Source organism: Oncorhynchus mykiss, chromosome 15 (genome assembly GCF_057628025.1).
Source record: "Oncorhynchus mykiss isolate SJ-2025 chromosome 15, ASM5762802v1, whole genome shotgun sequence".
NCBI classification, from domain to species: domain Eukaryota; kingdom Metazoa; phylum Chordata; class Actinopteri; order Salmoniformes; family Salmonidae; genus Oncorhynchus; species Oncorhynchus mykiss.
Window position 1 is genome coordinate 4,475,608 of NC_143036.1, and position 11,893 is coordinate 4,487,500.

The 11,893-nt window shown below is 45.0% G+C and overlaps 1 protein-coding gene across 2 annotated transcripts in view; it reads right to left on the reverse strand.

The window, feature by feature from the left end:
• Positions 1 to 3,309: 3,309 nt before the first annotated feature.
• Positions 3,310 to 11,893, reverse strand: part of LOC110490880 (peptidase inhibitor 15-A) — a 10,745-nt gene continuing 2,161 nt past the window's right edge. Inside the window, exons 1-6 of one of the 2 annotated variants that reach the window (XM_036945666.2) lie at positions 11,859 to 11,893; positions 11,264 to 11,595; positions 8,635 to 8,753; positions 4,698 to 4,830; positions 4,373 to 4,488; positions 3,310 to 3,623 (exon numbers count right to left, since the gene is read on the reverse strand). The exon at positions 11,859 to 11,893 is cut by the window's right edge and continues 2,161 nt beyond it. In XM_036945666.2, the coding sequence (XP_036801561.1) occupies positions 3,488 to 3,623; positions 4,373 to 4,488; positions 4,698 to 4,830; positions 8,635 to 8,753; positions 11,264 to 11,542 (783 nt within the window). In that variant the 5' untranslated portion in view covers positions 11,543 to 11,595; positions 11,859 to 11,893 and the 3' untranslated portion in view covers positions 3,310 to 3,487. Of the gene's footprint in view, positions 3,624 to 4,372; positions 4,489 to 4,697; positions 4,831 to 8,634; positions 8,754 to 11,263; positions 11,596 to 11,858 lie in introns of those variants that run through there. The other variant, XR_016486527.1, reaches the window with a different exon arrangement.

Sequence of the window (11,893 nt, forward strand, 5' to 3'; positions counted from 1 at the left end):
TTTGGTAGTCTACTGGCTGAGCTATGTGGTTTGGTAACCTACTGGCTGAGCTATGTGGTTTGGTAGTCTACTGGCTGAGCTATGTGGTTTGGTAGTCTACTGGCTGAGCTATGTGGTTTGGTAGTCTACTGGCTGAGTTATGTGGTTTGGTAGTCTACTGGCTGAGCTATGTGGTTTGGTAGTCTACTGGCTGAGCTATGTGGTTTGGTAGTCTACTGGCTGAGCTATGTGGTTTGGTAGTCTACTGGCTGAGCTATGTGGTTTGGTAACCTACTGGCTGAGCTATGTGGTTTGGTAGTCTACTGGCTGAGCTATGTGGTTTGGTAGTCTACTGGCTGAGCTATGTGGTTTGGTAGTCTACTGGCTGAGCTATGTGTTTTGGTAACCTACTGGTGGGGTTAGCTGTAGTTGCTATGTGGTTTGGTAGTCTACTGGCTGAGCTTTGTGGTTTGGTAACCTACTGGTGGGGTTAGCTGTAGTTGCTATGTGGTTTGGTAGGCTGTTGGATTAGCTGTAGTTGCTATGTGGCTTGGTAGGCTGTTGGGTTAGCTGTAGTTGCTGTGTGGTTTGTTAGGCTGTTGGGTTAGCTGTAGTTGCAATGTGGTTTGGTATTCTGTTGGGTTAGCTGTAGTTGCTATGTGGTTTGGTAGGCTGTTGGGTTAGCTGTAGTTGCTATGTGGTTTGGTAGGCTGTTGGGTTAGATGTAGTTGCTATGTGGTTTGATAACCTACATGTTGGGTTAGCTGTAGTTGCTATGAGGCTTGGTAACCTACTGGTTAGGTTAGCTGTAGTTGCTGTGTGGTTTGTTAGGCTGTTGGGTTAGCTGTAGTTGCTATGTGGTTTGGTATTCTGTTGGGTTAGCTGTAGTTGCTATGTGGCTTGGTAGGCTGTTGGGTTAGCTGTAGTTGCTATGTGGCTTGGTAGGATGTTGGGTTAGCTATAGTTGCTATGTGGCTTTTTAGGCTGTTGTGTTAGCTTCAGTTGCTATGTGGCTTGGTAGGCTGTTGGGTTAGCTTCAGTTGCTATGTAGCTTTTTAGGCTGTTGTGTTAGCTTCAGTTGCTATGTGGCTTGGTAAGCTGTTGAGTTAGCTGTAGTTGCTATGTGGCTTGGTAGGCTGTTGGGTTAGCTGTAGTTGCTATGTGGTTTGGTAGGCTGTTGGGTTAGCTGTAGTTGCTATGTGGTTTGGTAACCTACTGGTTGGGTTAGCTTCAGTTGCTATGTGGCTTGGTAGGCTGTTGGGTTAGCTGTAGTTGCTATGTGGTTTGGTAGGCTGTTGGGTTAGCTGTAGTTGCTATGTGGTTTTGTAGGCTGTTGGGTTAGCTGTAGTTGCTATGTGGTTTGGTAACCTACTGGTTGGGTTAGCTGTAGTTGCTATGTGGCTTGGTAGGCTGTTGGGTTAGCTGTAGTTGCTATGTGGTTTTGTAGGCTGTTGGGTTAGCTGTAGTTGCTATGAGGCTTGGTAACCTACTGGTTGGGTTAGCTGTAGTTGCTATGTGGCTTGGTAGGCTGTTGGGTTAGCTGTAGTTGCTATGTCGTTTGGTAGGCTGTTGGGTTAGCTGTAGTTGCTATGTGGCTTGGAAGGCTGTTGGGTTAGCTGTAGTTGCTATGTGGTTTGGTAGTCTACTGGCTGAGCTTTGTGGTTTGGTAACCTACTGGTGGGGTTAGCTGTAGTTGCTATGTGGCTTGGTAGACTGTTGGGTTAGCTGTAGTTGCCATGTGGCTTGGTAGGCTGTTGGGTTAGCTGTAGTTGCTATGTGGCTTGGTAGGCTGTTGGGTTAGCTGTAGTTGCTATGTGGTTTGGTAGGCTGTTGGGTTAGCTGTAGTTGCTATGTGGCTTGGTAGGCTGTTGGGTTAGCTGTAGTTGCTATGTGGTTTGGTAGGCTGTTGGGTTAGCTGTAGTTGCTATGTGGCTTGGTAGGCTGTTGGGTTAGCTGTAGTTGCTATGTGGTTTGGTAGTCTACTGGCTGAGCTTTGTGGTTTGGTAACCAACTGGTGGGGTTAGCTGTAGTTGCTATGTGGCTTGGTAGACTGTTGGGTTAGCTGTAGTTGCTATGTGGTTTGGTAGTCTACTGGCTGAGCTTTGTGGTTTGGTAACCAACTGGTGGGGTTAGCTGTAGTTGCTATGTGGCTTGGTAGACTGTTGGGTTAGCTGTAGTTGCTATGTGGCTTGGTAGGCTGTTGGGTTAGCTGTAGTTGCTATGTGGCTTGGTAGTCTGTTGGGTTAGCTGTATATGCTATGTGGTTTGGTAACCTACTGGTTGGGTTAGCTGTAGTTGCTATGTGGCTTTTTAGGCTGTTGGGTTAGCTTCAGTTGCTATGTGGCTTGGTAGCCTAGTGGTTGAGTGCTTCATGTTAGTTGAGGTCTGAGACCTGAGGCTATGGTCTTCTGACCATGACAAGGCATAACCTACACATTGTGTGTAATGCCTTCAGCACCATTGACACATGCTGGGATTCATTGCAAGGTGTGTTACAACGCAGCACACTGTAACAGACAAAAAAGGAAGCATCGCTGGAGACACCTTGCAGTTTAGGACACAGCGTTGCGTTTGCTAGCTAAGAGAGATTTGCGGTGGCTAAGGGGTTGATTCAATCTGAATCACTAAATCACTAAATTGGCGATTTAAATTTAAAGATAATTTCTGATTGAGCCGACATACGCAGTGTTTACCATGGCTCCGGGGCGGCAGGCTAGCCTTGTGGTTAGAGCATTGGTACTAGTAACCAGAAGGTTGCCAGTTCAAACACCCGAGCTGACAAGGTACAAATCTGTCGTTCTGCCCCTGAACAGGCAGTTAACCCACTGTTCCTAGGCCGTCATCGAAAATAAGAATTTGTTCTTAACAGACTTGCCTAGTTTAAAAAAATAAACTCCGCTCACATTGCCTTTAAATGTCTATTACACCATAGAATTGGTACAGATTGAATCGAGCCCTAATTAACGGCACATAAGTGAATTATTTCTCTCCACAGTTAGCCAAAATGATTAGCTAAGCGAGCGAAAAAAAACCTGTAAAAGTTAGTTAACCATCACTTTTAAAAATTATTTTTGCTTGCTACCGTTAGCGTTGGAATGTCAATAACTTGTATCCATTTGACCCATCGTGAGGCACATCCATGCGTGTCCACATTCTATGGGTACATGTGACCAATGGTAAACCCATTACACTGTAACACTGTCAGGAAACGTACTGCACAAGATAAATTATCATCCGACTGTATCAATCAATCAATCTAATTCATCAAATGATAATCATTAAAAAAAAAAAAGAATATGTCAAATAAAAAACATGAATTCTATGTACACATTATTATAAATGTATGCTTTAATCTTAAATAAGTGTGTTTTCCACGAATGTTGTGCAAATCCTTCAAGGGGGAAAGTCTCTGTGTTGGGGTCGGGGGTCAGCGTGTTAGCACCAAATGGCAATAGGGAATAAGGTGTGATTTGGGACGCAGCCTTAGTCTGGACAGGGACTCCTGGCTCTATTTGAACCACTGCAGATAGTTTGTGTTGAGGGCTGGGAAGCACATGTTGTTGGAACAGGAGCCTCCGTAGCTCGGGGGACAGGCGGAACATGGGACGCCTACTTTGTAGGGTGCCTCTCCGATCCAGTTCCCTCTGGAAAACACAAGACAGACAGACACAGAGTTAATACTGGCACGGAGTGGTCTGGGATTCAGCTATAAGATAGCATTGAAACTATATAACTATCTCATAGGGAATGTATTTAGGGAATGTGAAAGCTAGCCAGAGAGATAACGGTAAAAATGTTCGCATATTTTGGGTGACGTAATTTTCTTCATTTCAGTAAGCCTGTGAGTGGCTACATCGATAGTGGCCACAGTTGTCCCTTTGGAAGGAAAATGCTTCTCTTGATTGACTTTTATAAAACACAACTGCACATGTCCTAAGACACCTGCTGACACATGTGTTCTTCAGTGTGGAAGCCGTTGGTGATTTAGAAACATGTCAGCTGGTTGTATTATGAGGTCACAAGTCAGTCAGAATTCCCAAGGCCTTCGATCACGGAATACAGGAAGAGAGAAATGACTCTGGACTTCTTTGAGGTTCTGGAGGAGTTGGAATGTACCTGGGACCTGGTATGTATATTCAGCTTTGTGCTGAAGCTCAAGCTCCAACGGAAGGAGATGAACCGTACGGTTGCCAAAACAGGCAGGTTGAGTATTGGCATGCTCAGAACTACCAGTTTACCATTGTTAAAAGTAACAGGTCAACAGCATAGAAGTTGATGTGAAAAACAAAGACTTTTCCTAAAGATACTGTATTCCTACTTCCTACATACTTGAAATGTCAAAAGGGGGTTTAAGTTGGAAAAGAAAAATAGCATTCTATTACCGTCTACTTACTTAGATGAATAGTTACACACTAAGAATGTAGTCCGTTTCCACACGTTCCCCCACACGTTCATATTGTGACAGGTGTGTATAGCACAGCCGACTTTGTTTGTTGTGGCCCAAACCATCTGTAAAGTAGAGAGACAGTAGGGATCATCAATTATCCAAAGATCATCCATACCACTATCATCAAAATGACAGGTTCAAATTCAACTTTTCCAATCAAGCATCGATGTCAATGGGAGATTTGCACTACACTTCAAGTCAAGCATGTGAATCTTAAGTTAATTTATTCTGCCCATACAACATTATGACTTTTCCTTGACTGTCTTCTTACCTGTGTATAATGTGTACACATGGGTCCGTAGCATTTAAGGGGGCATCTGGGGTTGCAGTCCCGGGGGTAAGGGAACACATAGTCCTTCACTTCATCATGCCAGGGCTTCACCAACTGGAGAATGGAGCGGTAGCTGAGGACAGAGACAGACTGGTTAGTACTGAGGACAGAGACAAACAGATTAGTACTGAGGACAGAGACAGACTGGTTAGTACTGAGGACAGACAAAGACTGGTTAGTACTGAGGACAGAGACAGACAGATTAGTACTGAGGATAGAGACAGACTGGTTAGTACTGAGGACAGACACAGACTGGTTAGTACTGGGGACAGAGACAGACAGATTAGTACTGAGGACAGACAGATTAGTACTGAGAACAGAGACAGACAGATTGGTACTGAGGACAGACACCGACTGGTTAGTACTGAGGACGGAGACAGACAGATAAGTACTGAGGACAGACACAGACTGGTTAGTACTGAGGACAGACACAGACTGGTTAGTACTGAGGACAGAGACAAACAGATTAGTACTGAGGACAGAGACAGACTGGTTAGTACTGAGGACAGACACAGACTGGTTAGTACTGAGGACAGAGACAGACAGATTAGTACTGAGGACAGAGACAGACTGGTTAGTACTGAGGACAGACACAGACTGGTTAGTACTGAGGACAGAGACAGACAGATTAGTACTGAGGGTAGAGACAGACTGGTTAGTACTGAGGACAGACACAGACTGGTTAGTACTGAGGACAGACACCGACTGGTTAGTACTGAGGACAGAGACAGACAGATTAGTACTGAGGACAGACAAAGAGACGTGATGTGATCATAACAACTTACAGGAACTCAAGTCCTTTTGTTCACCTGACCTAGAATTCCTTACAATCAAATACCGATCGCATTATCTACCAAGAGAATTATCTTCGATCATAATCACAGTCGTGTATATATCCCCCCCAAGCAGACACATTGACGGCCCTGAAAGAACTTCATTCAACTCTGTGTAAACTGGAAACCACATATCCTGATATCTTGAGGCTGCATTTATTGTAACAAGCTCCCTATATTTAATCAGCATATCGAATGCGCGACCCGGGCTGGCAAAAGTCTGGATCATTGTTATTCAGACTTCCGCGACGCATATAAAGCCCTCCCCCGCCCTCGTTTCGGAAAATTTGACCATGACTCCATTTTGTTGCTCCCAGCCTATAGACAGAAACTAAAACAGGAAACGCCCGTGCTCAGGTCTGTTCAACGCTGGTCCGACCAATCGGATTCCACGCTTCAAAATTGCTTCAATCACGTGGACTGGGATATGTTCCGCATAGCGTCAGACAATAACATTGATGAATACGCTGATTCGGTGAGCGAGTTTATTAGCAAGTGCATCGGTGATGTTGTACCCACAGCGTCTATTAAAACCTTCCCCAACCAGAAACCGTGGATTGATGACGCCATTTGCGCAAAACTGAAAGCGCAAGCAACTGCTTTTAATCAGGGCAAGGTGACCGGAAACATGACCGAATACAAAACAGTGTAGCTGTTCCCTCCGCAAGGTAATCAAACAAGCTAAGCGTCAGTGTAGAGACAAAGTGGAGTCGCAATTCAACGGCTCAGACACAAGAGGTATGTGGCAGGGTCTACAGTCAATCACGGACTACATAAGGAAAACCAGCCCCGTCGCGGACCCCGATGTCTTGCTCCCAGACAGACTAAACACCTTCTTCGCTCGCTTTGAGGACAATACAGTGCCACCGACACGGCCTGCTACCAAAACCAACGTAAGTAAAACATTTAAAAGTGTTAACCCTGGCAAGGCTGCAGGCCCAGACGGCATCCCCAGCCGCGTCCTCAGAGCATGTGCAGACCAGCTGGCTGGTGTGTTTACAGACATATTCAATCAATCCTTATCCCAGTCTGCTCTTCCCACATGCTTCAAGAGGGCCACCATTGTTCCTGTTCCCAAGAAAGTTAAGGTAACTGAGCTAAATGACTTCCGCCCCGTAGCACTCACTTCTGTCATCATGAAATGCTTTGATAGACTAGTCAAGGACCATATCACCTCCACCCTACCTGACACCCTAGACCCACTCCAATTTGCTTACCGCCCCAATAGGTCAACAGACGACGCAATCGCAATCACACTGCACACTGCCCTAACCCATCTGGACAAGAGGAATAACTATGTAAGAATGCTGTTCATCAACTACAGCTCTGACCCTGGGTCTCGACTCCGCCCTGTGCAACTGGGACCTGGACTGCCTGACTGAGGACAGACAGATCAGTACAGAGGACAGGGACAGACAGATTAGTACTGAGGACAGACAGATTAGTACTGAGGACAGAGACAGACAGATTAGTACTGAGGACAGAGACAGACAGATTAGTACTGAGGACAGAGACAGACAGATTAGTACTGAGGACAGACAGATTAGTACTGAGGACAGAGACAGACAGATTAGTACTGAGGACAGAGATATACAGATTAGTATTGAGGACAGAGACAGGTGGTGAGGGTAGGTAACAACATCTCCACCCCACTGATCCTCAACACTGGGTCCCCACAAGGGTGCGTTCTCAGCCCTCTCCTGTACTCCCTGTTCACCCATGACTGCGTGGCCATGTACGCCTCCAACTCAATCATCAAGTTTGCAGTGGTAGGCTTGATCACCAACAACGACGAGACGGCCTACAGGGAGGAGGTTAGGGCCCTCGGAGTGTGGTGTCAGGAAAATAACCTCACACTCAATGTCAACAAAACAAAGGAGATGATCGTGGACTTCAGAAAACAGCAGAGGGAGTAGCCCCCTAGCCACATCAACGGGACAGTAGTGGAGAAGGTGGAAAGTTTTAAGTTCCTTGGCGTACACATCACGGACAAACTGAATTGGTCCACCCACACAGACAGCGTGGTGAAGAAGGTGCAGCAGCGCCTCTTCAACCTCAGGAGGCTGAAGAAATTCGGCTTGTCACCAACACCACTCACAAACTTCTACAGATGCACAATCAGGAGCATCCTGTCGGGCTGTATCACCGCCTGGTACGGCAACTGCTCCGCCCACAACCGTAAGGCTCTCCAGAGGGTAGTGAGGTCTGCACAACGCATCACCGGGGGCAAACTACCTGCCCTCCAGGACACTTACACCACCCAATGTTACAGGAAGGCCATAAAGATCATCAAGGACATCAACCACCCGAGCCACTGCCTGTTCACCCCGCTATCATCCAGAAGGCGAGGTCAGTAAAGGTGCATCAAAGCAGGGACCGAGAGACTGAAAATCAGCTCCTATCTCAAGGCCATCAGACTGTTAAACAGCCATCACTAACATTGAGTGGCTGCTGCCAACACACTGACTCAACTCCAGCCACTTTAATAATGAAAAAAATTATGTAATAAATATATCACTAGCCACTTTAAACAATGCCACTTTATATAATGTTTACATACCCTACATTACTCATCTCATATGTATATACTGTACTCAATACCATCTACTGCATCTTGCCTAAGCCGTTCGGCCATCGCTCATTCATATATTTATATGTACACATTCTTATTCATTCCTTTACACTTGTGTGTATAAGTTAGTTGTTGTGAAATCGTTAGGTTAGGTTACTTGTTAAATATTACTGCACTGTCGGAACTAGAAGCACAAGCATTTCGCTACACTCGCAATAACATCTGCTAACCATGTGTTTGTGACCAATAACATTTGATTAGATGTATCCCCCATAGAGCTGTGGTCAACAGTAGTGCACAGAATAGATAATACGGCACCATCTGGCACACATACAGGGTCACGAGATCCAGGATCCGTTCACCCTCCCCTCCGACATCCTGAACCTTAACCTTTAGAGGGTCATACACCAAACTGAGTTGGGGTCAGCACCTAGGGTCAACAGTGAAGGGTCAGAGGTTAGAGGTGACTCACCGTCCGGTCCTGACAGAGAGGTTCTGGCCCAGGAACCTGAGGAGGTGTCGAGGTCCGTGCTCCCAAAGACACGAGTGGGCCCAGTCCTCAGCTGATTTAGACAGGGTCTCGTCCCATGTCTATACACACGTAGAAACACACACACACACACACACACACACACACACACACACACGCACGCACGCACGCACGCACGCACGCACACACACACACACACACACACACACACACACACACACACACACGCACACACACGCACACACACACACACACACAGTAGAAAGTAGACACAAGTAGAAACATACACACATATACACACACATACAAACACACACACAAAGACACGCAGAGAACATAAGAAAATTTAGAAAAGTGAATAACATGGACTGCAATGTAGTTTGTCTATAATCCATGTTCCCTACTAAAGGTTGTCTATAATCCATGTTCCCTACTAAAGGTTGTCTATAATCCATGTTCCCCTACTAAAGGTTGTCTATAATCCATGTTCCCCTACTAAAGCCTGTCTCTAATCCATGTTCCCCTACTAAAGCCTGTCTCTAATCCATGTTCCCCTACTAAAGCCTGTCTATAATCCATGTTCCCCTACTAAAGCCTGTCTATAATCCATGTTCCCCTACTAAAGCCTGTCTCTAATCCATGTTCCCCTACTAAAGCCTGTCTATAATCCATGTTCCCCTACTAAAGCCTGTCTATAATCCATGTTCCCCTACTAAAGCCTGTCTCTAATCCATGTTCCCCTACTAAAGCCTGTCTATAATCCATGTTCCCCGACTAAAGCCTGTCTCTAATCCATGTTCCCATACTAAAGCCTGTCTATAATCCATGTTCCCCTACTAAAGCCTGTCTATAATCCATGTTCCCCTACTAAAGCCTGTCTCTAATCCATGTTCCCCTACTAAAGCCTGTCTCTAATCCATGTTCCCCTACTAAAGCCTGTCTCTAATCCATGTTCCCCTACTAAAGCCTGTCTATAATCCATGTTCCCCTACTAAAGCCTGTCTATAATCCATGTTCCCATACTAAAGGTTGTTATACAGTAGATTGACATGTATTAAGGCCCTGAGAAATGGTTTACCTGATGGAACGTTGTAATGAATCATCTGTGAGCATGAGCAGCAGTGTAACCTTGTTTTCCTTTCTGTTTTCACAAAGGTTTCTAAGAAAACTAAACCGTCTGTAGGCTTTCTTAAAAAAAACAAAAACAGAATGACTCTTCCAGCTCTGCATTGGTCTCTTTACGATATCCCATTTACGTGAGACTGTTCTGCTGCGTTCCCAGTACTCCAACGTAACCATGTTCCCTGAGTTATGACGCAACAATGCAACGTGGTATCTTCATGTATTCTACAGTACCGCTGGAACGGAACACGGAGCCAGAGAAGAATTGGATCAGGGTTTGGGACGAGAGACAACCTCCTAGATCGTTGCAGGCTACTCTCTCATGTGGTTCCGATTCAGAATGTTGTATTAGAGAATGGAAAGAGGCTTCCGCTCAGTGATTCCATCATCGTTCCTATGCAACTGGCCTGTTCAGAGCGAGACACTGCCAATAGTTGGTTTATCGTAGCTAGAGTCTTTTTTTACAGTAGTCTCTTTTGGGAACAATGCACTCTTCACTGTATCTAGAATACAAAAATAACCTAACGTGTGTTTCTACCCATTCATCATTAATTCATGAACTTCTCCAACCAAACCCATTACATCACTACATGGACACTTGGATACCAAATAGCACCCTATTCCCTATATAGTGCACTACTATAGCACCCTATTCCCTATATAGTGCACTACCATAGCACCCTATTCCCTATATAGTGCACTACTATAGCACCCTATTTCCTATATAGTGCACAACTTTTGATTAGGGCACCCTATGACTTTGGTCAAAAGTAGTGCACTATATAGGGAATAGGGTGCTATAGTAGTGCACTATATAGGGAATAGGGTGCCGTGTGGGACGTGGTCGCAGTGTAGTTCAGAGCAGGATGTTCAGTGACAAATGTCTCTTCTGGCCCAGCTGTTGACCACATTTCAGGGTTCAGGACCACCTAGAGCCTTGCTGGTAGAGCCCGGAGGGGGGAAATGTAGAGAGCTCAAGTGCTCTTCAGTTATAGACGCTAGTAGTACCTCATAAAGACTAGACTAATGGGTTCACGTGGACCAAGGTTCTGTCCTAAATGAAATACAATGGGCCCTGGTCAAAAGTGGTGCACTGCATAGGGAAAAGGGTGCTATAGTAATGCACTATATAGGGAATAGGGTGCTATAGTAGTGCACTATATAGGGAATAGGGTGCTATAGTAGTGCACTATATAGGGAATAGGGTGCTATAGTAGTTCACTATATAGGGAATAGGGTGCTATAGTAGTGCACTATATATGGAATAGGGTGCTATAGTAGTGGACTGCATAGGGAATAGGGTGTCTAAAGTTATACTGTTACACCAACGTGTAAAGTATAGTTTATCATAACACTTACCACTGATGTTACCAATAGGGGAATTATCAATACATACACGTCAATATCACAATCACACAATCACAAGAGCAAGTGAAGGCATTAAATCAATGAGCAATAGATTGATAAAGTTGGAAGATAAATCACTTACCATGTACTCCATATTGGACGCCGGAGGGAAAACTTTCCCTCTTACTTTATTGTGATAATCAAGAATGACAAGCATGTCGTTTTGGGAAATATAACGCTTCTTCCTGGTCAGAATAATATTCTTGCTGTCTGCTTCCCCATAGCTGAACGCTGAGCCAAGGTCGGTGAAATTGGTGGCTGGCAGCGTCGAGGACACGGTGGGAGAGTTGGCTGCCAATACACTTGCTCCGCAAGATATGCACAGCAGCAGCAAGTCTATGGAAAAGTGCGGAGCATTCATGTTTGCTTTTTTTTCAGATTTCTCAAATGCTGTATGTGAAGTCTGGATTTAATCTGAAATGAAAGCAATACAAATCCGAGACATTAGATACGTATATTTTTACGGTATGCCAACTAGAATGGGCCAAGATTTAAAATGTTCCATGCGTAAAATTGAATAACATCAGTGTTATTTAAAAAAAAATATATCCCACGCAAGTCTGTAACCTAAGATAGTGTGACATTTCAAATAGTCAAAATGTCAAATATGCATTCAGTAGAGAAATATCGGTGTCAACAGAAGAAATAAAAGCCCTGGAAACTTGGAGCGGTCCTACCTTCTCCTTTTCAGCCGTATCTTGTACCTGCGTTG